We start from the raw sequence: 23,749 nt of genomic DNA, 5'->3' as shown, positions 1-23,749 counted from the left end.
GGCCCATTACGCTATGCGGCCGCGGAGGAGAGCCGGTGTGGAGGGCCGCGGGGTGTCGCCGCCGCGGGTGGCATGCTTTTCTTATCCACGTGGAATTCATTTTGCAAGAATTTAAATAATTTCAAACGCCAATCTATTGTCTATCTCTGTGCGTGATTCGGTGAGTTGTGGGGGCCGAGTCAGGGCCGAGTTGGGGGACCGAGTCTAAGTCGTGACTCGGGCCGTGACTCGGACTGAGTCGGGGGCCGAGTCGGGGGCCGAGTCGGAGTCGTGACTCGGGCACAGTCGGGGGCGGAGTCCAATTATTCCGACTTCCGAGTTGTGACTCGGGCAGTAGATATACCATTTTATATCTATGCTTTGACAGCGAAAAAATCACGTAATCCTATGCAATTTCCATTGACCTATAGCTTATGAATACTGTAAAGCATTTATTAATTAAGGCTTCCGCGCTTTCGCATACACTCACTTTCGCTTCGCGTTCCGCTCTTCGTTTCACCTGCGCTTCGCTTAGATCGAGCGTAAAACTCTCGAAAAGCCGTCATCAAGTTCGTGGCTCCTGTAGAGCCAGATGTTCCACGATGACGTCACGAGCGCGCGATCGGGGGAACGAGCTCTTCTGCGCGTATCGTACCGTTTATTCATTTCTTCGCGACTCTGCGACGTCGCTAGCGTGCGATGTCCAATGACAAGCGATGGGGAGACGTCTTCGGGCCTTTCGCTCATGCACTGTCGCCGATTCATAATTAGCGCGCGAATTGGTCGCAGCGCGCGATTTAGACGCTTACGTTCGGCTCTGGACAGCTCTGGACGACTTGGGCGACGTCACCGTGGAATGCAAAAAAGCGAAACAGGATTTCTTTTCTGTAACGCGCGCTAGAGACTAATTCGCATATTAGATTGGCGTAATTTTTTTGGCGTGCCTTTCAATTTCTGTGAAAACACCCTAATTAATTAAATAAAGCGCGTGAAAATGATTATATAAGTGATCTGTTCCTATAGCAAATATTTTCTCAACTTTTTTCTCACCTTGACAAAATCGACTGCTTCATTATCCCACTTTCTACTTTCAATAATACGAAATAATCCACCTTTTGGCTCTGGAGGAGGAAGCCAAAGTGACATCGTCGTCTGCTTCAAGCCATCCACTTCAGCCTCTGACGTCAAATGCGGAACTGATGACAGAGGCAAAATAGTTTCTCCAGCAAGATCATCCTTAGTAATGCGATTCCAGTCATAAACGTGAAAAACCAGGACAGGATTGAAGTCGGAAAAAGCCTTGACTGACGCAGAACTAAAGAGCCTTTTGTCATTACGAGACACCTCTTATGCCACTCACATGTAGAAAGTTTCATCGAATATCGCGGTCAGAGTTTTTGTTTGCACCTTGGTTTGCTGGCGTATTGATTTGCCGGAAAACGCACTAGCCGGAAACGGTTGAAATTGAACATAGGGATCTGACATGCCTTGAAACATAAAGTAACAAAAAATATTACTCAAACGTTCCTCATGTGTACCATTCGGGTCTAACGCAGGGATATTCCTCGTATTTAGAATTTTGACGCAGAGTGCTGTTCTAGGCCTAATGTAAGCAACTTGAACAGTCAGAAAGCCGCGATTCACTGACTACAATCCAGACTAATAAGTAAAGAGGCAACTATTTTCGATGTCTCACTTCGACTTTGGCCATGTCTCGGTTCAACTCTTCTAAATATTGGGAAATCAAATTAGGCGATTCTGCTTGCCTCTTCTCAGCCAAAGACATAATGGCCTGCGGTAATTTTATTTTGATCTCCTGTTGATGAGTGTACATATATGATGTACCCTGTAGGTGTCGGTTTGCATGCTCTCGTCACTGAGACCTTGTCCACAATCGTTGAAAAAACTCCAGAGAATCTGCTTGATTAGTGTTATTCTAAATTCAAATAATATATTAAATACCTTCAATGCATGCACAATTCGTCGATAAATAGAAGGCACCAGCTAAATCAAATATACGTGTATATAATAAATAAATAAAGAGATTATTTATGAACTGCTTGCATCGAATCTGTTGTGAACGATGCGAAACAGCGCGGAGATGCAGAGATTGTAGATGGGCAGTAGAACCCTAAAAAAAGACGAACGCTATCTATTTAGGTGCGCAAGCGAGTTCTACTTACTGCGTAAAAACGCTAGGTAGAAGCCAGTTGTTGAGTGACTGCAGATTAGTTTGCAAGTAGGCCATCAGTCCTTTGATCGACTATAGTAAGAAAGGCTTCGGTCAGGCGATATAGACTACGAACTACCGGCATACGTCTTCAACGGTCATTCTTGGAGGACATTTGATTATTTGTCCAGCATAATTAGATATTTCCACAGTCATCTTTTACAAAAGAAGAGAAGAGATCTGAGACTAGCCAATTCCTTAATCTATGGACTTACTCGTTCTCCAATTTTTTCTACTATTACAGCAATTTGATTGCTTATATTTTCATCTGAACTAGGGAGAAGCGCGTGGAGAGTTCGTTGGCTCTGTTTTGCAGCATTCAGTCCCATTTCCGCCTCGAGACTCAACGTCACTTTATCCCAGTCAAAAGCTTCTGGAAGAGGTTTCAATGCCTTTTGCACGTAATCAATGTCATTCAATGTCACGCAGAGCTACATTTCAATATAAGATTCGAAATTTTTATTACCATCGTGTACTTTTTCTGTGACGTCAAATTCCGGTGATTGATTATAATAGGACTTTTGTTTTAGGATCTCGTGCACTCTATTGGCATAATACATAGCAGAGGAACAAATGTACTGAAAAACAAAACTCATTTATACCCACTCTTATCCTAGAGTCCATACTGTACCTCAGCCAATTTGATAGCGAAACCATAGGCGACCGTAGGTTCGGGCCAGTTTAGCTGCTCCCACGACACTCGCATCTAAACGACGCAAAGTAAACGTACGTTTACAAGTATCGCAATACTGGGAAGGGAGCACTTGAAAGAGCAGATTGGCTGTGTCAACGGCTGAACTTGAGTGTTTGACGCTGTCACTTAGAGCAGCCACGGAAACCTGGTAAAATATTGTGACGTCAATGTCATTGACTATTTTATCCAATCTACGTGATCTAGTTCCAAAGCTCTGTTAATTCTTTCTTGCGCTTTTTGGTACGCCAGTTCAAGCCAGCTATAGACAAGTGGTCTAAACCATGCGTGCATTTTAAATAATCGAATTCCTCTAGAAACCCTTTAAAAGAGTATGTAGAAAAACAATTCGTTGTTGGTATTGATACGTACTCTGGTGGAAAATCGCTTTCAAATTGGAAAAATTGCTTTACTTTTATGTAAATTTGAAAGGTAGCAGCGGCGACGTCTGAAAACTTGCTGCTGGGTAGATCCACTGTTTTCAGTAGCGCATTGTTTGCGTTCATTTGAGTTTGAATGAGTGGTGCAAGCTGGAAGAGAATCTGAAAAATGAGGATATGAAAACGTGACAAGTTTACTAAAGAATCAATGTGCTGAAAGGTGACGGTCAAGTAATCAATTGCAACACTAGATAATAGAAAAAAGTGTGAACAATGTTGTGCATTAATTAACGTAAAGACGCACTCTTGGAAAGAAAGAGAGTACACCTGCTTGGCAAGAAGCAAATCATCGACACATTTCAAAACCAAGTCAGCCAAAACGGCCGTCTTAGCAGCGTCATGATCAGACTGACAAAGAAGGCTAAATAATGGCTATTCGCTCTATGTGTCTTACTTGAATTTGAGGTTCGGATAAGGCTACTTGTCTCTCAAACCAGATCTTGGTAGAAGTCTAATAAGAGATTATTAATTAACCTATTCATCACACGTTACGTAATTAAAATACCACAAGAATTGCGTAGATAGACTCTTTGAAGCGTCTAAGTGGACAGCGCTTTCGCATCACCGACAAATCGAACGTTTTCTGATAACACCTTAATTAAAAACAAAAACGGAATAAAATAAATAATTAGAGTTTGGCTTCTCACTGAAGAAGAATGGCAAGGCTCTTCTGTAATCCAGTTTGCGTTGCAGGATACACATCGCGTAGCTTTGACAGAACGGCGGCGCACCAGTCCTGATAAGATTTGATTGCAGACACAATCTCTTTTACCTTTGAAAGAATTTACAAGACGCTTTCACGTATATACCTACGAGCCTACGTTGGCATCTGAGAAGTTGCTGGGCTCTGAGACTTTTCCCCATTGGTTGTCCAGTTCAGTCAATGATTGAAGAATGTATTGACTGTCCACTCCAAATTTTGTATTGTACTCACAACTTATCAGCCAATCACTAGACGACGAAAATATAAGCTAATCAATAATTAAAATCAATTTTACATTGCAGCCTTCTGTAGACTCGTGACTCCGTTTCGCACGAAATGCTGTTTAAGTAGATTCGATGCAATTGATGAGAGCTGTCCGTTCCAGAGTTTGCCTTCTCTTTCGGTCTTCGTGAAAAAAGAAAATAATGCATGTAATGACTGTTTTCCGTAGAAAAACTTTTCTGAAAAGATTCGCTTCATATTGGACAAACTGCCTCTTGATGTTCAAGTGCTCAGTCAGCGGATCGTGTCCTCGAACAAATGTCTAAATAAAAATTAATCGATTGACTTTTTCGTTCGTCTCCTTGCCTCTTTTTGAAACTTGAATTGAATTCTTAAATGCAGTCTTCCATTCTTCAGCTTTTGGTATCTGTTCATTACGGGTTTCCAGCCTTCCCACCCATCAGGAAACACTTCCTGAAGAATTAAAGAGCTGAGAGGCTGGGCGCGTGTCACTGACGCGGTTTCACCGTCAGAGGAACGTATACTCTTCCCATGAAATCGTCTTGCGCTCCGTACACAGCCGTCTGAGCCACTTGGTGAACGAATCTATAATATAGATACTTTGTGTCTACGTAGCCTAAACAACTTGCTCTCATACCTTCTAAAACCGGCAAAGCCGTGAATGTGAGAAAGATCTTTTAGTGTCTCAGTTTTTTCCGGATCAGAATCCCTAATCAAATATAGAAAGTCTCATATTTGTTCTACTGGTGGTCATACCAAATGTCAATTTGCAGGCAATCTGTGTTCAGATCGTCAATTTCTCTAAATTATTAAATTGCCACTCTGAGGAGGCTGCTTTCTATATTTTTAGTACAACTCAAATTCTTCATTCCAATTGGGATTAAGTGAATTGTAGATAATTGTAGTAGATTTTAGCTTCGTTTCGTCTTCCACTAAATCTTGAAGATGCTTGGTCTTCGATCTTCCGTCCATCATTTCAGGTTGTAGTTTTATCAAGCCCAGAACACAATACGGATCACTCAAGCCTACATAGCAAAAACAATTCTACTTCTAAAAAGGCAGGCAGTTCTTTAATACCATCTTCATCTCGAACCGGAAGATCTCTTCCTTCGATTACTGATACGTGAATGCATTGTTTAGGAATCTGAAGACTTTAGTTATTATTAGAAAAGTCTTTTTAGTTATTACCTTGATGTCTCGTATCTGTCTTAGCCAATCCTCGTGTTTTCCATCAGGAACAGAAAAAACCTAAGTGTTCATAAAGAATAGTGTACTACCGTATCAATACTTTTCTTACCTTTTGGATATAGTCATGTGACTGCGCTGTGGCTTGTTTCAGCTGAGCGCCTTCTAATCCAAGCCACAAATGAATGGTTCTCAGCAAAGAGAGGTAAGCATTCTCCAGCTAAATACCACGTGGCGCGAAATTAATTAATTAATTGATGGATTCGATTTGTACCTCTGTGTCTTTCAATGCTTGCACTTGAAAACGTTCTGGATCGACCCAGGGATCGACCCGCGCTGACGCAAACGTCGCCTCCGCTACCGTTGCCTCGGCGACGTCCTCGCCGGCGTTTTCCTCCTTTCCAGTTCTTACTTTCCGAGTCCCTTCGTATTCCGCTTTGCGTTTGATCCGCATTTCAAGACTGAACTTCTCGAAAAAGCCCTCGTCGAGCTCGCGCTCTCCTCTGTAACGCGCACCATGACGTCATTCCGGTGACGCAACGCGAGTGTTCCTCGCCTCCACGCGGGCAGGCCCCGTTTCTCTTCCTTACCGTCTTTTCATTGGATTTTTGGTTTCGTGACGTCGCTAGATTCGGTGTTTGACGACGAGCGAAAAGCCGACGTCTCCAAGTAGACGACTGGACTCAGCTTTTATTCGTTCGGTTGCAGCGCGAGATAATCGATTCAAATCGATCACTAAGCGCATGCGATTGCGCAGTGAAGCCTGGTGGACACCGTGCGCGGGCAGGGATTATATCCCTGGTGCGTGGCAAAATGCAAGAGAGAGATCGTGAAGTGCGCTAGACGAGTGGCTAGACCGAGCTGAAGTGACAACCCAATTACAAAAGTGCAGCGAACGTGTAAAAAATTGCACCTTCTCGCTCTTCAAATTTTCTTCAAAATTGGTTGACCGTTTTTCGCCAAGCGGTTACAAAAACCCAAAAATGGCCATGAAACGCTAATGAGATACGTATACTGCACTAAACAAAGAAAACAAATAGCGAGCTGTACACATGCAAACAACGCCAGATCAATAAGAAAGAAGACATTGGCAAAGTACTAAACTGATATTTTAGCAAGCGCAATCCCCGCCACTCTCTTGTTCACTGTGTTGGGACCCCTAATAATTGCCACCCACCAAAACAGTTGCACCTTCTTTCTATGCTTCGGACTTAGCAACGGGATTCTTTTGTAGAATATTCTCCGTCAAAGTCATAAATGCCTACATACAGGAGATAAAAAATAGTCGTGATTCATACTACACACTTTCCGCGCGCTGTGTGATGTATATGCATATGAACACGCCCACTTTCTTATTTTACCTCTTCTGCTATTTTTGAGTACAGTATGTTCTGAGCATGCAGCAACGGTAACCTATAACTAAATGTGCACAAAAAAGATGTTTGTTTAATTAAAGGCCGGTATTTGATAAAAGCTTGCGCTGCACTATCTCAGGCGATTCAGATTCCCCTTCCACTATCCAGGGAGATCCCTCTCCTCCCGCTAACTCCAACTTTTGAACAAGAGAAAGGAGAAGCTGGTGTTGTTTTTCCATGTTCTTTGAAATGTCTTTCAACCTGTGGAACGGTTAGGATTAGGAAACTCTCTTTCACTATGCGCTTTTCAAACCGATGCTTTTGTTTGTTAAGCTGCTCCTTCACTTGCAACATTTCCGCGCTCACAGGCGCCTCGCCCACATTCGTAAGACCTTCGTACGCAGACAAGAACTGCAAAGAAATAGTTAGCAAAAGTATACAATTTCAGCAACACGTACACGTACGCTTTTCAGTCTCTTGCATTCATTGGGATAATCAACAAGCTGGTCATGACATACGTTTTGCCTTATTCTGTTTGGTAGCTTGCTTTCTAAACTGGTGTGAAATTCAACCTTCACAATGTTTTGGAGTAAGTCACAAAATTTAAGAGTTGTACTTTATTGTATTACCTGCATAGCAAGTCTTTTCAGCTCTGCATTCCGTCTGACGCCTTCGATGTCTCCAACAGCAAGACCAATCTAGAATGACCGACAATAAATATCTCAACACAATCGAAGCTATTGACTTACCAATAAGTTCATAAAAATTATTGGCATAAATAGCAGCAAAACAATCAGCATTATCCAAGTGAGCGTTGGATACCGAAGTCCTTCAGTAGCTTGACGATCGTAGTAGTATTCAAAGGAGAATTCTCCAAGCATAATTTCAAAAACGTTTAGAAATGTTTTGGGAATGTTTGTGAACATTGGCTAAAAGCAAATAGAAAATCACGCATCTAGTTCTACTCAAGGCAATGTCCTACGCACATCGGCTGGAAAAAGGAGAACGTAGAAACACAGACCAAACGCAACAATGATGACAAAGAAAACTCCTAGAACCTGTGTACAAATAAGGTCATGCTTAGACGCTTGACATCATATACAAAGAAAGTAAGAACTCACCACAAGCAGTGTTTTAACAACTTCTACGAACATCACAATATAGATGCCCAGCGCTTCAAACCTAAACAAATATAATAGAACAGACACAAAAAATCAAGATAAAGCCACCTTTGCAAGTACAGAAGAAAGTTCATCCACGCTAAGAAGACAGCCACCGCTCCCATTTCTAACTGATATAATTCTCTTGTGTTTTCCATTGGAATAACAAAAAGAAGCGTTGTGATGTACAAGGTGAGCTCAAGGTAGTTGTTGAAGTCTCGAAAATATTTCACTTTCTACATTAGAGAATAAATGTAGTCTACGCTAAAAAGTAGGATGAAGTCGGCTACCATTTGAAAAATTTGTATGATTTCCTTTACAACGTTAGCACCAGCAAAAGCGATGACCAGGTACTGACAAGCTACAGCATAGGTTGACAACTAAAAAAACGATTGCTAAGAACTCCTGTCCCTGACCAAACAGCACAAAAGCTGTGAGAACACAACGCTCACTAATCCGCAATGTACACTATTATCACGTCTGTAGCCGCGTGTTAGTACTAGTGTGATAATATCTCTACAAACTGCCTACATTCCCTAATCTATGGACCATCTCTATTGTTTACTTTTGGCACTGTTGTCAGAGATCCGTTTGACGCCCTGTAAAGCGTCGTATTTTCTTTAGCAGGAGACACGGGGAGAGGAACTAAGGAAATGAGACTGGTCAAGAAAACCAGATAGAAGACGTAGAGAGTCGTATTAATGCCGAAAGCTAGTCGTCCATATGACTTCCTAAAAGAAATCAGTAAGACTAAGACAACTCGTTGTCTCTTGCACACCATCTGGATGCGAGGAGAGCATTTGAAACCGGGTGATAAAGCAGTTCTTTGCGGTCATACTTTACCATTTCCTATGAAGAAAGTGTTCGGTTACACTTAACGCAATGAAGGCAGGTGTTTCGCTCACAAGTAATCCAAGAAGTGGAGTGTTTTCTTGTTCCTCAGCGATGTCTGGCTCATCGTCCTTCTCTACGTCCTGTTGCTGCATTCCCTCTCCATTTGCAACCGAAGACTCTTTTTCTGAAACAGTTGTCTTCGCTGAATCCCGATCACAAAGAAGATACTTGAAGCTGTACTTTGTCTGAAGAAACGCATTAATTAAACACTCAATTGAATAGCAGATTGAATTGTTACCCAGTACTGCCTGTCTTCGCTTGACAGTTTGCTTTTAGTTATGCTACTGTCAAGAGCCGCCTGCGTTACAAAACAGAGTAAAATAGAAGACCAAAACTTAAAGCATTATGTTGACGATATTTACTTTCGCTACATCTGGCATTTCTTGTATAAGTCTTATCATCGGATAGCCGCGTTTCCGATTGACGAATGATAAACATTCTTCCCAGCTGAATTTAGTAAATAAATAAAATAAGTGTGAATGGTTATCAGGCTTACCGCTCGTGTTCTATTGCAGCCTGAGCACATTTGTTCCTCTTCAAATCAATACAAAGATCAAGGAAACTGTCACCAGCCTTGTTGGCAACGATCTCAGCTCCTTCGCTGAGAAGAAATTTAACAGCGGCCGGATGCCCACCTTCTACAGCGATGTGCAGAGCCGTGTTCTATTGTCAAAGCTTCAGCTGACGCTACTTTACGCGCTGTGTGCACTCTTTCTTACGCCGTGATGATTTTTCCAATTCAGAACGTATCGATGAGAACTGAGCAGAGCTGAGAGACATTTGACGTAGCCTCCAAAAGCGGCGCTATGAAGCGGCGAAGACCCGCTGGAGCATCTAAAGGACTTCGTTGAAGGAGGGCCATGCGATTGTATCTTTCTTTACCTGAGAATAATTCCTCCCTCCCTGAGGAAAAGATCAACAAGAAGGTGAAAGCCAAAATGAGAAGCCACGTGCAGTGGAGTCATTCCAATTTGGTCTTCTTCGTTGATGATCTTCTGGCCCAAGTGTCCCCTTAAAAGTCGTCTGGCAGCATTGTATCGGCCAAATCTACATTCAAAACGACAATGATAAAGCAGATCTAAATCGGAGGAGCATATTTTATATTAAGATGGCTAAATCTCTTTATTTTTAATTAAAGCAAGTTTTAATTAACATTTACCTCGCGGCAAAATGAAGCGGTGTTGATTTCTTGAGATCTTTTGGATTTCTTGATGCTCCCAGTTTAAGCATAAGCTCAAGCGACTACAAAAAAAAAAGACGAAAGGGTCAGTAAAGTAGAAAAGACATTGCGGTAGAGAGCCTCACTCCATCGCAGCCTGCTTTAGAAGCATAATGCACGGGAGTCAGCCCTAACGCGTCCTGGTCATCAAGCAGAGATTGAGGTACACTAAATTCAAGCTAAAAAGACCGCCTTAAAACCAACTTAGATCTATTTGAACGTGACCAGTACCTGAGTCAAAATGAATTCAGCCAATGGCTCGTTTTCCCTCATCATAGCCAAATGAAGAAAATTCCTGTTGTTGGTGTCTCGTCTGTCGGCGTCGGCTCCTTGACTGAGCAAGTACTGCATGGTATCCTTAGAACCTGCTTGGGCAGAAAGGAGCAACGGCGTGCGCCCAAAATCATCCGTCGCATTGATGTTCGCTCCCTAAAGAACAAACAGGAGATACGAACGTTTATATAAATTGAAAGCAAACTGAATTTAAATACTTTGTTGATGAGGAACTTCGCTACCGCAACGTGATTGAAAATGGCAGCTCTGAAAACCCGGGTAATGAGAATCATTCAAGCACGCGAGACTACACCAACTTGTGAAGTGCTGTTTGTCCTGTGGGATCCTTTGCTTTGAGGAGCATTTTAGTGCATTCCTGGCAATGGTTCCAAATGGTTTCAATCATGGGAAGAGATCCTTGTGCGCAAGCCAAGTGAAACGGCGACTCGGCGCGCAAGTCCGTGTTGAAGATACGACAACCTCGCTCCAAGAGCAGCTTAGCAACCTGAACATGACAACATGTATTTTGAGTCTGATCTATTGGTCGCCGTCGTACGGGAACGTTTCCTCCGGAAATCGCTTGATGAAGACTAGACATTCCGTCGTCGTCTGTGAAGTTGACGACTTGGTCAACCGAATAATTAAAATGAGTTAGCACTAAACAAATTCCATGCCAGCCAATGATCTATGATGGTTTCAAGACTCGTACCCATATCAATTATATAGTTGACCATGTGCGGTTTGCCATGGCGAGAAGCAAGATGAATAGGCCGAAGACCGTTTCCATCTCGAGAGCACGGATACGCCCTGTTAGCCATCTGCATGCATGTTACACACCTAATCCGTACAAAAAAAGCGACCCCCTCACCAGTATATCAATGACATCAGTGTTTTCTCCCAAAGATGCGATATGAAGAGGAGTTCGCGCGTGCTCTCCGGGAACGTTTACGTCCACCGCCTCGTGCGAAGCGAGTATCTAGTAGAAAGAAGGTCAGAAAAACAACTGCTCTTTCCTAGCGGCCTCGGACCCTAAGGAAGCCGTTACCTTCACCATATGGCTGCTTTGCATGCGAACGGCCGTGTGGAGAGCTGTTTCCCATGTGGTGGTTTTTACGTCCGTCGCCGCGCCGCGATTCAACAGAAGTTCCATCGCCTCCGGCTTCTCGAACGCAATCGACCAGTGAAGCGGAGTTTCCCCCTGCTCGTCTTGATGATTCAGATCTGAGAAGAAACACCCTCGTTGAATCGCGGGAAGAACATGCTAATGCTGTTTAGACTCGCCTGTCCCGTTCTGAATCAGATAATCCATCACGCCCAACGCGGATTCCGACGCAGCGTGGTGCAACGCCGTTGCGCCGTGCACGTCGGTCGAATAGACGGCGTCGGGATACGAAAGGACGATGCGGTGAACCGTTTCGATGTCGCCTTCCGCGGCCGCCTAAAGAAAAGAAAAAAAAAACGATATGACTCATCGTCTAGCTCCACCATCTCTATGCCATAGACACTTTGTGTATTGGAAGTAGCTGGCTGTTTAGCTCGTCAACTGTCATCATCTCAACCATGACGGTGTCCCTTTGGTTCATTTGTTTCCTCGCTTGCATTCTCCACTTTTTCCCGGCCTTTACCGACTCCGAGTACGTACTACCCAATGTTGCCGAGGTGGGCGGCTCAGCGAGTCGCTTAGCAGTCGAAGTCCCTCTCGCTCCGACGTTTGATGTCGTAGACTTCGACGCGCGTTTCCAACGAAGCAATATGCGACGAAGAGTCGAAGAGGACGAAGATCCGTTTGATGCCATGGCCAAGAGAAGAATGAACTCAGCGTTCAAGAGCGCGTCAGCAATAAGGAAATGACTCAGAAGTCAGAATGCCAACGCTCGCGCGCGCGCGCGCGCGTAGCTCGTAGAGTAAACAAATCGCTGTGAGAACTGAGAAGATCAGCAAGTTGGCTACCGGCTCCGGCTTTATTCCGGGTTTTAGCGCGCATTATCCTGTTAGTACAGTACTCCGTTCTTTATTCGAAACTAATACAGGTTTTACCTCGGGGAAAAAGCGCCCGTCTGTTCCGCCAGGAAAACTTTCAAGAGACTGCAGCGGTCATCTCCGACCTAAATATTCATTAAAGACCGTATTTTCTCAAATATACGGTAAGTGTCGCCGCGTCTTTTCTTCAAGATACCCTTGTTCTAAGGTTGCAGCATAGATGGTTGCAGGCTTGCAGCAATTCGCTGTCAACCGATTCGGTTCGCTCAGATCACGCTATCGTGACGGAAAGCTAGTGTTGTCGTGACGCTTGTAGGCGAGAAGGCCCCAATGGGATTCGTAGCTGTCGTCGGTGATGAACCCGATGATGATGATGATGATGTCGTCGATTGTCGTTGACGATCGGACGATCACCGTGCGTCGAGTCGAGCCACGCACCCGATGCAGTTCACGTCGGCGTCTAGAGACCAATTTGCGGCGTTGAAAATGCCAGAACTGAGTTTACGGCAATTTCTCGAAATTCTTAGACTACGCCGAAGCCAAGCGAAGGACAGAGAGACGTTTGCTCTTTGCTCTTCGCGAGCGAGAAGAACCGAACGTCCCGTATCTACGTACGTACATATATTGAGCAGCTGCCAGCATACCTAATACACTAAATTTGCAAATTTGCACAGAAATTGCCTTTGTTTTTCCGCTCAAAGGCGTGCGTTTGATAAAAGCTTGCGATGCACTATCTCAGGCGATTCGGATTCCTCTTCCACTATCCAGGGAGACCCATTTGCTCCCGTTATCTCCAACTTTTGAACAAGAGAAAGAAGAAGCTGATGTTGCCTTTCCATATTCTCTGAAATGTCTTTCAACCTACGGGAACCGTTAGGAAACTATCACTCTGGGGGCCTTTTCACAGAACCTTCGCTTTTGTTTGTTTAGCTGCTCCTTCACTTGCAACATTTCCGTGCTCACTGGCGCCTCGCCCACATTCGTAAGACCTTCGTACGCAGACACAAACTGCTAAACATTGTTTTAGTAGTGTCACAATTTCGGCAAAACTTACGCTTTTCAATCCCTTGCATTTATTGGGATAATCAACAAGCTGGTCGTGACATACGTTTTGCCTTATTCTGTTTGGTAGCTTGCTTTCTAAACTGGTGTGAAATTCAACCTTCACAATGTTTTGGAGTAAGACACAAAAGAGTTGTGTATATCTACTCTATTGTATTACCTGCATAGCAAGTCTTTTCAGCTCTGCGTTTCTTCTGACGCCTTCGATATCTCCAACAGCAAGACCGATCTAGAATGACCGACAATAAATATGTCAACACAATCAAAGCTATTGACTTACCAATAAATTCATAAAAATTATTGGCATAAATATCAGCAAAACAATCAGCATTATCCAAGTGAGCGTTGGATACCGCAGTCCTTCAGTAGCTTGACGATCGTAGTAGTATTCAAAGGAGAATTCTCCAAGCATAATTTCAAAAACGTTTAGAAATGTCTTGGGAATGTTTGTGAACATTGGCTAAACGCAAATAGAACATCTCGCATCTAGTTCTACTCAAGGCAATGTCCTACTCACATCGGCTGGAAAAAGGAGAACGTAGAAACACAGACCAAACGCAACAATGATGACAAAGAAAACTCCTAGAACCTGTGTGCAAATAAGGTCATGCTTAGACGCTCCATCATATACAAAGAAAGTAAGAACTCACCACAAGCAGTGTTTTAACAACTTCTACGAACATCACAATATAGATGCCCAGCGCTTCAAACCTAAAAAAATTTAATAGAGCAGAAACAAATACACAAATATTTAGATAAAGCCACCTTTGCAAGTACAGAAGAAAGTTCATCCACGCTAAGAAGATTGCTACCGCTCCCATTTCTAACTGATATAACTCTCTTGTGCTTCCCATTGGAATAACAAAAAGAAGCGTTGTGATGTACAAGGTGAGCTCGAGATAGTTGTTGAAATCTTGAAAGTATTTCACTTTCTACATATGAGAAGCCAAGCAGTCTATAATAAAATTTTAGTACTGTGGGATGAAGTCAGCTACCATTTGAAAAAATTGTATGATTTCTTTTACAACATTAGCACCAGCAAAAGCGATGACCAGGTACTGACAAGCCACAGCATAGGCAGATAACTAAAAAAGAACACAAAGCTAACTAATCCGCAATGTGAATGCTAATAGTCGGTGGTCGCGTGCAATCTCTACAAACTGCCTACCCTCCTAATACTAACTCTGGGAGAGGGTACATTCCCTAAGCTCCATCTCTATTGTTTACTTCTGGTATTGTCGTCAGAGATCCGTTTGACGCCCTGTAAAGCGTTGTGCTTTCATTAGCAGGAGACTCAGGGAGAGGCACCAGGGAAATTAGGCTGGTCAAGAAAATGAGATAGAATACGTAGAGAGTTGTATTAATGCCGAAAGCTAGTCGTCCATACGACTTCCTAGGAGAAAGAAATCAGTGATACTAAGACAATTCATTCTTTTGCAAACCATCTGGATGCGAGGAGAGCATTAGAAACTGGATGATAAAGCAGTTCTTTACGGTCATACTTTACCATTTCCTAAGAAGAACTATTTGATACATGTACTCTTAGCAAGGTAGTGCTCACATGTAATCCAGGAAGTGGAGTGGTTTCTTGTTCGTCAGCTATGTCCGGTTCATCGTCCTTCTCTACGTCCGGTTGTTGCATTACTACTCCATTTGCAACCGAGGACTCCTTTTCTGAAGAAGCCGTGTTCGCTGAATCTCGATCACAAAGAAGATACTTGAAGCTGTACTTTTTCTGAAGCAGCACTTCAGACACTCAATTGAAAAGTAAATTGAATTGTTACCCAGTACTGCTTGTCTTCGCTTGACAGTTTGCTTCTACAAGTCACGCTATTGTCAAGAGCCGTCTGCGTTGTAGAAGAGAACAAATAGAAGACCAAAACGCATGATGTCAAAGATATTTACTTTCGCCACATCCGGCATTTCTTGTATAAGTCTTATCATCGGATAACCGCGTTTCCGATTGACGAATGATAGACATTGTTCCCAGCTGAATTTAGCAAATAAAAGAAATTAAGCGTGAAAGGTTATCAGGCTTACCGCTCGTGTTCAATTGCAGCCTGAGCGCATTTGTTCCTCTTCAAATCAATACAAAGATCAAGGAAACTGTCACCAGCCTTGTTAGCAACGATCTCAGCTCCTTCGCTGAGAAGAAATGTAACAGCGGCCGGATGTCCACCTTCTACAGCGATGTGCAGAGCCGTGTTCTATTGTCAACGCTTTTGCTGACACTATTCCACGCGCTGTGCTCTCTTACGCCTTGATGATTTTCCCAATTCAAAATGTATCGATGGGAACTGAGCAGGGCTGAAAGACACTTGACGTAGCCTCCATAAGCGGCACTGTGAAGCGGCGAAGACCCGCTGGAGCACCTAAAGGACTTCGCTGGGAGAGGAACATCTGTGATTCTATCTGCCTTTGCCTGAGAATAATTCCTCCTTTCCTGAGAAAGAGATCGACGAGAAGGTGAAAGCCACAATGAGAGGCTATGTGCAGCGGAGTCATCCCAATTCGGTCTTCTTCGTTGATGATCTTCTGGCCCAAGTGTCCACTTATCAGTCGTCTGGCAGCATTGTATTGGCCAAATCTAGATGCACAAAATCATTTATAAAGCGAATCTAATTTGTAGGAGCAAATCATATGAAAGTATACACATAATTTTCAGTCATAACATTTTACCTTGCGGCAAAATGAAGTGGTGTTGACTTTTTGTGATCCTTTGGATTTCTTGATGCTCCCAGTTTAAGCATGAGCTCTAGCGGCTGCAGAAAAAAGACTAAGGGTCAGGTTAAGCAAAGACGCTGTGCAGAGAGTCCCACTCCATCGCAGCCGGCTTTAGAAGCATAGTGCACTGGAGTCAGTCCCAAAGCGTCCTGGTCATCAAGCAGGGATAAAGGTACACTAAATTCTGGCTAAAAGACAGCCATTAAACCAACTCCGATCTATTTGAATGTGGCCAGTACCCGAGTCAGAATAAATTCAGCTACTGGGTCGTTTTCTCTCATAATAGCCAAATGAAGAAAATTCCTGTTGTTGGTATCTCGTCTGTCAGTGTCGGCTCCTTGACTGAGCAAGTACTGCATGGCGTCCTTAGAACCTGCTTGGGCAGAAAGGAGCAACGGCGTGCGACCAAAATCGTCCGTGGCATTGATGTTTGCTCCCTAAAGAACGAACCAGGAGATAAGAACGCTTGAATAAATTCTAAGCAAGACGCATTCACTTTGTTGATGAGGAATTTCGCTACCACCACGTGATTGAAAATGGCAGCTCTATAAATTCATTAATAGTCATTGAAACAGGTGAGAGACTAAGCCAACTTGTGAAGTGCTGTTTGTCCTGTGGGATCCTTTGCATCAAGGAGCGATCGAATGCATTCCTTACAGTGATTCAAAATGGTTTCAATCATGGGAACAGATCCTTGTGCACAAGCTAAGTGGAACGGCGACTCGGCGCGCGAGTCTGTGTTGAAGACACGGCAACCTCGCTCTAACAGCAGCTTAGCAACCTGGACATAACGGTGTATTCTTATAAGTCTCATTTAAAAGGGCGTTATTCGCAGTCGTACCGGAACGTTTCCTCCGGAAATCGCTTGATGAAGACTAGACATCCCGTCGTCGTCTGTGAAGTTGACTACTTGGTCAGCCGGATAATGAAAATGAGTTACCACTAGACGAATTACATGTCAATGATCTACGATGGTTTCAAGACTCGTACCCATATCAATGATATAGTTGACCATGTGTGGTTTGCCATGGCGAGAAGCAAGATGAATAGGCCGAAGACCGTTTCCATCTCGAGAGCACGGATACGCCTTGTTAGCCATCTGAATGCGTACTTACACACCGAATCCATACAAATAAGCAACCTCTCACCAGTATATCAATAATATCAGTGTCTTCTCCCAACGATGCCATATGAAGAGGGGTTCGTTCGTGCTCCCCGCGAACGTTTACGTCCACCGCCTCGTGTGACGCAAGTATCTAGGTCAAAATAAAAATAACTGCATGCTGCTCCGCCTCGGGCCCTAAAGAAGCCGTTACCGTCACCATATGGCTGCTTTGCATGCGAACGGCCGTGTGGAGAGCTGTTTCCCATGTGGTGGTTTTCACGTCCGTCGCCGCTCCGCGATTCAAGAGGAGTTCCATCGCCTCCGGTTTCTCGAACGTGATCGCCCAGTGAAGCGGAGTCTCTCCCTGCTCGTCTTGATCGTTCAGATCTGAGAACGGACACCCTCGTCGAATCGTGGGAAGGGAAAAACATGCTAATGCTGTTTGGACTCACCTGCCCCCTTCTGGATCAGGTAATCCATCACGTCCAACGCGGATTCCGACGCGGCGTGGTGCAACGCCGTTGCGCCGTGCACGTCGGTTGAATAGACGGCGTCGGGATACGAAGCGACGATGCGGCGAACCGTTTCGATGTCGCCTTCCGTGGCCGCCTAAAGAAAAGAAAAAAAAACGATATGACTCATCGTGCATCATCATCGTTTCTATGGATAAAAGAAAGAGAACTTTGTGTATTGGAAGTAGCTGGCCGTTTAGCTCGTCAACTGTCATCATCTCGACCATGACGGTATCCCGTTTGTTCATTTGCTTCCTCGCTTGCATTTTCCACTTTTTTCCCGCCTTGACCGACTCCGAGTAGGCACTGCCCAATGTTGCTGACGCCGATGGCTCAGTGAATCGCTTCGTACTCGACATCTTCCGCGCTCCGACGTTCGATGCCCTGGTCGTCGTAGTGGAATCGCGCTTCCAGCGCGACAATATGCGACGAAGAGTCGAGGAGGATGAAGATCCGTTCAATGCCATGACCAAAAGAAAATGACCCCCAGCGTTCGAGAGCACGTCAGCGATAAGGAAATGACTAAGCAGTGCGCGCGTGTAGTTCGTAGGGTAAACAAATCGCTGTGAGAACTGAGAAAGAGTAACAAGTTGGCTACTGGAATTAATGGCACCGGCTCGTTTCCGGGTTAAAGCGCGCATTATCCTTTACTCCACTCTTTATTCAAAAGTTGCAGCGTCGACTGCTTTAGCGATATCTGCTAGCGAGCGAAAACGCTTTATAGCATCGCTGAGAAAATTGTCTGGCGAAAGCCATTGACAGGCTCGCTCTATGCTATAGAAATGCCCATAAATGAGGCATTCTAACGCCGAGAAGCCCCTTGATCTAAGCCGTGTGAAATGGAGATATTGCGATTTGACAATACTGGGTTTACCTTGAGAAAAAGCGCTCGTCTGCTCCGAGAAAGCTTTCAAGAGACTGCAGTGTTCTTTGAACATCATCTCTGACCTAGATAATAAATAATTATTGACATTCGTTATTTTGCATCAGATTACTGTTGTTGTGGTTTTTGTAAGCCACTCGCTGACTTTCATTGTGTGCCTAATTTCTCTCATTTTTAGCCAAGGAAGAAAGTGATTCAACGGAAAAGAGAATTGGCATCCATATCTCTGCTTCGTAATCTACAAAATATAGGTAAGCAATGATTTTAACTAAGCCGGTTTCTGCAATTTCATGCCTTTGAATTATTTCCATGAATCCAAGCCAGATATATCTAAACAACAGAAATTTCCTGGTCAATTGTTCTACTGTGAGTATGTATGCTTACTTCCGCATTAGACATTGTCTCTTGTACAAGAGTAACATAAGCTTCAAGCTGAGCCTTCTGCCTTTCATCCAAGTCACGAGAAGAAGACTGACTCTACACACTCCGTCTAAGAGACGTTCAAAAATTTATTAATTTACCCTATCAGAGACAAATTTGAGGAGTTGAGCGAATCCCTCCACTGGTCCAGAATCCGTTTTTAGCAACGGAAATTGACCTAAAAAACAGAGTATCTGCACTCCTTCCGCGTCATCCATGATTTTTATGACGTTCTTACCCGATACTGACATAAATTCCGCATTTTTTACCTCCTTCACCTGGATTCGAATTCCACACGTCTTCAAGTACGCCTGACGACCACACTTGTTGCTCAAGTTGTTAGCTGTCAGAACAACGAGATCTAACCTTTGCTGCTCTGCACTGAGATAGATCGACTGGCAAAATGAGATCTAGAAGGCAGAGTGAACGCGATGCATAGATCTTATCACCATTCCTGCCTTCGGACGGTTCGTAAAATTCGATAAGTTCATTACCTACGCAGCAATCGCAAGGCAAAATCGAGAAAGTAGAAAATATGCCCACCTTCGGCCATAGCTCTAGCGCGTTAGCACAGCAGATTCCGTTCCCTCAGGGTTCCCTTATTCCCTGCCCTGATGCCAGTGGTATCCCTGATTCCCTGACAGACAGAAAATTAGAAAGGACACGAGACCTCCAAACGGACGGACGGACGGACGGACGGACGCGACAGAAATCTCGCCAGCTCGAAATGCCGGAATGGAACTCGGAGCGGAAAACTTCGACGGACGTCACAGTCAGGATAATTCTCGAGGCTGCTAATCCAAGAGTATCTATGTAGCCGTTTTAGCTGTTGATGTTGTCCGTTTGTCTGTATAGTCCGGGTCCTCTCTAGAGATCCGGGCGACCCCGTCAAGTATCTAATAAACAGGAGTACACTTCTTGCAAATCCGAGTCAACGCAGCGCCCCACGCGTCACCGTCGAGTTCCCCACAGTCACTCCTCTAGGCAACCGGCCACAACTTGGTGGAGAATCCGGGTAGTCGGAGTACGCGGGGATCGCGATCGTCCATCGCCGTCGTCGGCTTGCTGGATCGTTCGTTTTCGACTCTGGCTGGACCGAGTCGAAGCGACGATCACCGCGGCAGCTTGTCGTCGACGCGCGAGTGGCGAAAGCGCCTCGTCCGACTACCCGCGCGGTCTTGGTTTGAACTCGGCCGTTGCCAAGGGGGAGTGGCAGGTGACGTCGTGGGAGCCAGCCTGTGATTGGACGACACTTGGTGTACGCCACGAGCCGCGACGCACGATCGCACACGACCGAAGGATGCCCCCGAAGCGAAAGGCAGCAAAAACGAAGAAGCTCGACGCGCCGTTGCACGCGAAGAAGACGCCGACGCCGACGACGCCCAAAGGACGAACGCGCGCCGCGTTACGTGCGCCTCAACGACGCGCTACGCCAGTGCAATTGTATCGACTCGCGACGCCTGCTACGCCTGCGACGCCGAGCACTCCGATCGGACGACGAGCGCTCGAGCGTCTGCGCGCACGTAAACGACGTCTGCTGTCGCCAGCGACAAGGGGACAACTCGCCACGCCTGCCGCAATGCCAACGCCGCTCGAGGAGGCGTTTGATACGTCGAAGGAGGACTCGCCTGATCGTCGGCGCGTCGATCATACGCGCGCTCTCGAGAAATTCTTCGGCTATAACTATGAAGAACTCAACAACTGGTTATATCAGCTCGAGGCGATCGCCGACGCCGACAGATGGAGCGCGCAGGATCGCCTGAGGAACGCGCGAATTCATCTCAGTGGGCGCGCACGCGTCGAGGTCTCAGCGTTCGAAAGGAAGATGGAGAAACGCGGCGAGCGGGTGACCTGGAAGAAATTTGTGGCCTTCCTAAAGCGCAAATTCGGTCCTGCCGATCCACACGTCCATTATACGGAACGCCTCATCGACTGTCAACAGGGGCCGCGTGAGGACGTCGACGCCTTCACAACCAGATTTCGAACGCTGGTTTTCGAATTGTTGGAAGCCGATCCAGCAGCCCTATCCGAACAGATGCAGATCCAGCATTTCAAGAATGGTTTACGTCCCGAGCTACGTGAGGAATACGTCCGAAGTCATCCCCAAACACTTGACGAGGCGGAAAAGGCGGCCAAGACAGGCGAGGAGATCTGGAAAACACGAGCAAAGCTGAGCAGCGAGTGTCTGGCGATTGGCAATCGTTCAAGCAAGGATGCATCTCAATCGACGACCAGACGAGGCGACGACGTCGACCGTGCCGGGTCGACGGACTCACTTCTCAGGGAATTCGTGGGAAAACAAACAAAATTTATGCAGCAATTAGCCGACCAGCACCGCGAGGTCATGGGCGCAATAGAGAAAACGACCACGGAACTCGCGCAAATGAGGCGAGCGTCGATTCCTCGTTGCGACCATTGCAAGAAGCGAGGCCACACCATCGAACAATGTTTTAAACTGCATCCTCCACGAGCCAAGCCCGACGCACAGCCAGCCGGAACGCGAGGCGGCGACGCCAACGTTCATGCTGTGACGGCCGGGGTATCCTCTTGGAGTGAAGCGGAACACATCAAAGTCGGAGGAAACGAACCCAGGCGTGTTCTGTTCGACTCAGGTTCCGACGTCTCGCTCGTCTCAGCGCAGTTTCTTGAAGACATCGGCGGCGCTACTCTCACGAAGGATGTTCCCGTTCTCACCGTTGCAGACGGCGGAACGATGTCTGCTCTAGGGAGCGCTACGCTTTCAGTGGATATCGGAGGTCTGCAGTACGAGTTTCGTTTCATCGTGTCGGACGACGTCGTTTTGCCCGTCATCTTCGGCAAGGATTTCATGCGAGCTGTTGGTGCGTTGATGAATTTTCGAGATGGAACTATAATCATCCAAAAGGGCAAACAGGAACTTCGCATCCGTGCCATGAGCATGATGTCGGAGGACGATAATGTCAAAGGGATGACCACGGCGACTGAAGAATATCGTGTTTGTGCGATAACAGCCGATCGACACTGCCCAGCTTCATTGGCGTTCTGTCCGTCGGGCGATCGCGTCATCAAGCCCGTTCACGACGATCCACCAGCGGCGAGTGCCGAACCAACAACTTCATTAGAAACAAAAGAGGACGACGTTTCGACGACCAGCACAGAGCGAATGCCGACGAAAGAGTTGCCAGAGCTGACGGCGGAAATCGCGGCGATACGTCGTGCCGAATGCAGACAGAAGTCGGTCTTATTTTCCATCAATTCACTACTGACGGATTCACAGCAAAAGCAACTCCTTCAACTGTTGGAGGCCCACAACGGAGCTTTCGCTACCGGACTGGAGGAGCACGGACGACTCGAAGGCGTCACTCATTCGATCGACACCGGGAATCATCGACCCGTTAGTCAGCCACCTCGACGACTAGCACCGCCGTTGATGGAAGAAGCTCGACGTCAGATCGATGCAATGCTGACTCACGGAATAATACGTGATTCTACGTCGCCATGGGCCAGTCCAATATTGTTTGCTGACAAAAAGGGGGGAGACAAGCGGTTCTGCGCCGACTTTCGTCTCTTGAACGCGCTCACGATGAGAGACCGTTACCCTCTCCCTCGTATCGACGACAGCTTGGACATTCTCGGTGGCAACAAATTCTTCAGCTGTCTGGATTTACAAGCGGGTTACTGGCAGATACGAATGGCGCCGGGAGACGTGGCGAAGACCGCGTTCATCTGTCCGTTAGGATTGTATGAGTTCCTGGTAATGCCTTTCGGTCTCTGTAACGCTCCCAGTACTTTCCAACGTGCGATGGACCTCGTACTTGCTGGGGCGAAATGGCGTACTTGTCTTGTTTATCTGGACGATATCTTGGTCTTTGCACCAACTTTCGAGCTACACCTTGAGCGTCTGGGCGACGTCCTCGGCCGAATCGAGAAGCATGGTCTGAAATTGAAGCCGTCCAAATGCTCCTTCGGCCAATCCGAAGTTTACTATCTGGGACATATCGTCTCCGTGGAAGGAATTCGGGTCAACCCTGAAAAAGTGCAGGCCGTCACGTCGCTTGCTCAACCTACTACAAAGAAATTATTACGTTCATTTTTGGGATTAACCTCCTATTATCGTCGATTCATCGACAATTACGCAGCAGTGGCTCAACCACTGACGCAGCTGTTGCGCGACGATCAAGTCTACGACTGGGGACCTGATCAAGAAACCGCGTTTGCCACGTTGAAGACGCGTCTCTCCACGGCACCGATTTTGGCATATCCTGATTGGAGTCAAACCTTTCTGCTGCAGACAGATGCGTCAAATACAGCAATCGCGGCGGTACTATCACAAACGGGTGCCGACGGACTGGAGCACGTCATTGGATACGCTAGTCGCGTCCTCCAGGATCGTGAGTGCCGCTACGACACACGCGAAAAGGAGCTTCTGGCGGTTGTCTATGGCTGTGAGACTTTTCGTCATTACCTCGCCCCGTCGTCCTTCATCGTCATTACTGATCACGCCAACTTGAAATGGCTGATGTCGTCGACAAAAATCTCCGGACGACTGGCGCGTTGGATTCTGCAGCTCCAGGATTTTGTGTTCGAAGTACGACACAAGCCGGGACGCGCTAACCGGAATGCCGATGCTCTCTCTCGTTTACCGACGGTACTTTCCGTTTGTGCCGTCCGTGTTCCGTCAGTCAACGATCTCCGCGTTCATCAAATGCTCG

General features: G+C 45.9%; 4 protein-coding genes across 13 annotated transcripts; all 4 read right to left on the bottom strand.

The window, feature by feature from the left end:
- Nucleotides 1-91: 91 nt before the first annotated feature.
- Nucleotides 92-6,280, bottom strand: LOC136183427 (protein unc-13 homolog D-like). 3 transcript variants are annotated; one of them, XM_065970060.1, is made up of 37 exons: nt 6,062-6,280; nt 5,746-5,974; nt 5,584-5,691; nt 5,475-5,534; nt 5,364-5,430; nt 5,140-5,311; nt 5,043-5,087; nt 4,924-4,995; nt 4,793-4,871; nt 4,632-4,739; nt 4,501-4,587; nt 4,339-4,448; nt 4,162-4,291; nt 3,988-4,112; nt 3,846-3,933; nt 3,735-3,791; nt 3,585-3,688; nt 3,479-3,527; nt 3,273-3,430; nt 3,099-3,222; nt 2,974-3,048; nt 2,841-2,915; nt 2,686-2,787; nt 2,425-2,640; nt 2,297-2,365; nt 2,163-2,242; nt 2,044-2,110; nt 1,942-1,983; nt 1,825-1,896; nt 1,676-1,771; nt 1,518-1,626; nt 1,340-1,466; nt 1,030-1,294; nt 789-946; nt 635-729; nt 470-559; nt 92-420 (listed from the first exon to the last, which is right to left on the bottom strand). In XM_065970060.1, the coding sequence occupies exons 1-34, from the start codon at nt 6,070-6,072 to the stop codon at nt 896-898; spliced, it is 3,429 nt and encodes a 1,142-aa protein (XP_065826132.1). In that variant the 5' UTR covers nt 6,073-6,280; the 3' UTR covers nt 92-420; nt 470-559; nt 635-729; nt 789-895. The 3 variants fall into 3 exon arrangements, with proteins under 3 accessions (XP_065826132.1, XP_065826131.1, XP_065826133.1); XM_065970059.1 differs by having other exon boundaries at nt 93-420; nt 789-933; XM_065970061.1 differs by lacking the exons at nt 92-420; nt 470-559; nt 635-729 and having other exon boundaries at nt 940-1,294.
- A 513-nt stretch (nt 6,281-6,793) lies between these two features.
- Nucleotides 6,794-12,940, bottom strand: LOC136183426 (transient receptor potential cation channel subfamily A member 1-like). 4 transcript variants are annotated; one of them, XM_065970057.1, is made up of 31 exons: nt 12,858-12,931; nt 12,549-12,812; nt 12,410-12,477; nt 11,878-12,360; nt 11,654-11,810; nt 11,418-11,593; nt 11,241-11,348; nt 11,082-11,190; nt 10,929-11,029; nt 10,690-10,877; nt 10,591-10,639; nt 10,331-10,528; nt 10,186-10,278; nt 10,040-10,122; nt 9,763-9,927; nt 9,600-9,714; nt 9,377-9,543; nt 9,243-9,327; nt 9,119-9,178; nt 8,892-9,065; nt 8,765-8,835; nt 8,552-8,717; nt 8,277-8,366; nt 8,056-8,222; nt 7,948-8,008; nt 7,813-7,884; nt 7,576-7,755; nt 7,456-7,524; nt 7,285-7,398; nt 7,140-7,237; nt 6,794-7,087 (listed from the first exon to the last, which is right to left on the bottom strand). In XM_065970057.1, exons 4-31 carry the CDS (start codon nt 12,166-12,168, stop codon nt 6,922-6,924), a joined length of 3,573 nt encoding a protein of 1,190 aa, XP_065826129.1. In that variant the 5' UTR covers nt 12,169-12,360; nt 12,410-12,477; nt 12,549-12,812; nt 12,858-12,931; the 3' UTR covers nt 6,794-6,921. The 4 variants fall into 4 exon arrangements, with proteins under 4 accessions (XP_065826129.1, XP_065826127.1, XP_065826130.1 ...); XM_065970055.1 differs by having other exon boundaries at nt 12,549-12,940; XM_065970058.1 differs by having other exon boundaries at nt 7,291-7,398; nt 12,549-12,940.
- Nucleotides 12,941-12,956: 16 nt separating this feature from the next.
- Nucleotides 12,957-18,357, bottom strand: LOC136183423 (transient receptor potential cation channel subfamily A member 1-like). Of its 2 annotated transcripts, none has more exons than XM_065970049.1 (28): nt 17,926-18,357; nt 17,696-17,852; nt 17,455-17,630; nt 17,287-17,394; nt 17,129-17,237; nt 16,980-17,080; nt 16,732-16,919; nt 16,635-16,683; nt 16,378-16,575; nt 16,234-16,326; nt 16,094-16,176; nt 15,837-16,001; nt 15,672-15,786; nt 15,455-15,621; nt 15,320-15,404; nt 15,199-15,261; nt 14,976-15,149; nt 14,857-14,927; nt 14,642-14,807; nt 14,410-14,499; nt 14,180-14,346; nt 14,065-14,125; nt 13,932-14,003; nt 13,695-13,874; nt 13,575-13,643; nt 13,407-13,514; nt 13,263-13,363; nt 12,957-13,213 (listed from the first exon to the last, which is right to left on the bottom strand). In XM_065970049.1, exons 1-28 carry the CDS (start codon nt 18,220-18,222, stop codon nt 13,048-13,050), a joined length of 3,579 nt encoding a protein of 1,192 aa, XP_065826121.1. In that variant the 5' UTR covers nt 18,223-18,357; the 3' UTR covers nt 12,957-13,047. The 2 variants fall into 2 exon arrangements, with proteins under 2 accessions (XP_065826121.1, XP_065826122.1); XM_065970050.1 differs by having other exon boundaries at nt 13,263-13,360; nt 17,926-18,356.
- Nucleotides 18,358-18,401: 44 nt separating this feature from the next.
- Nucleotides 18,402-20,167, bottom strand: LOC136183429 (metaxin-2-like). Of its 4 annotated transcripts, none has more exons than XM_065970062.1 (11): nt 20,014-20,167; nt 19,602-19,954; nt 19,517-19,552; nt 19,425-19,468; nt 19,297-19,369; nt 19,160-19,236; nt 19,023-19,115; nt 18,933-18,968; nt 18,751-18,876; nt 18,630-18,703; nt 18,402-18,580 (listed from the first exon to the last, which is right to left on the bottom strand). In XM_065970062.1, exons 2-11 carry the CDS (start codon nt 19,609-19,611, stop codon nt 18,415-18,417), a joined length of 735 nt encoding a protein of 244 aa, XP_065826134.1. In that variant the 5' UTR covers nt 19,612-19,954; nt 20,014-20,167; the 3' UTR covers nt 18,402-18,414. The 4 variants fall into 4 exon arrangements, with proteins under 4 accessions (XP_065826134.1, XP_065826136.1, XP_065826135.1 ...); XM_065970064.1 differs by having other exon boundaries at nt 19,602-19,695; nt 19,749-20,140; XM_065970063.1 differs by having other exon boundaries at nt 19,602-19,695; nt 19,777-20,140.
- Between the last annotated feature and the right edge of the window lie 3,582 nt (nt 20,168-23,749).

Source organism: Oscarella lobularis, chromosome 2 (assembly GCF_947507565.1).
Source record: "Oscarella lobularis chromosome 2, ooOscLobu1.1, whole genome shotgun sequence".
Lineage (NCBI taxonomy): Eukaryota > Metazoa > Porifera > Homoscleromorpha > Homosclerophorida > Oscarellidae > Oscarella > Oscarella lobularis.
This window is presented reverse-complemented; position numbering and strand designations above follow the sequence as displayed.

Coding starts and splice junctions, on each gene's coding strand:
- LOC136183427 (XM_065970059.1), bottom strand. Junction 5,312..5,363: donor TCCGGTTCGAGATGAAGATG/GTATTAAAGAAC, acceptor TTTGCTATGTAG/GCTTGAGTGATCCGTATTGT. Junction 5,088..5,139: donor TGGAATGAAGAATTTGAGTT/GTACTAAAAATA, acceptor TTAATAATTTAG/AGAAATTGACGATCTGAACA.
- LOC136183426 (XM_065970056.1), bottom strand. CDS start 12,168: ATGGCATCAAACGGATCTTCGTCCTCTTCGACTCTTCGTCGCATATTG. Junction 11,594..11,653: donor TCTGATTCAGAACGGGACAG/GCGAGTCTAAAC, acceptor GTTTCTTCTCAG/ATCTGAATCATCAAGACGAG. Junction 7,885..7,947: donor TTGTTAAAACACTGCTTGTG/GTGAGTTCTTAC, acceptor ATTTGTACACAG/GTTCTAGGAGTTTTCTTTGT.
- LOC136183423 (XM_065970049.1), bottom strand. CDS start 18,222: ATGGCATTGAACGGATCTTCATCCTCCTCGACTCTTCGTCGCATATTG. Junction 17,853..17,925: donor AGCTACTTCCAATACACAAA/GTTCTCTTTCTT, acceptor TCTTTTCTTTAG/GCGGCCACGGAAGGCGACAT. Junction 14,500..14,641: donor CTCTGACGACAATACCAGAA/GTAAACAATAGA, acceptor GTTCTTTTTTAG/TTATCTGCCTATGCTGTGGC.
- LOC136183429 (XM_065970062.1), bottom strand. Junction 18,969..19,022: donor AGACAATGTCTAATGCGGAA/GTAAGCATACAT, acceptor TCTGTTGTTTAG/ATATATCTGGCTTGGATTCA. Junction 18,877..18,932: donor TTCATGGAAATAATTCAAAG/GCATGAAATTGC, acceptor TATATTTTGTAG/ATTACGAAGCAGAGATATGG.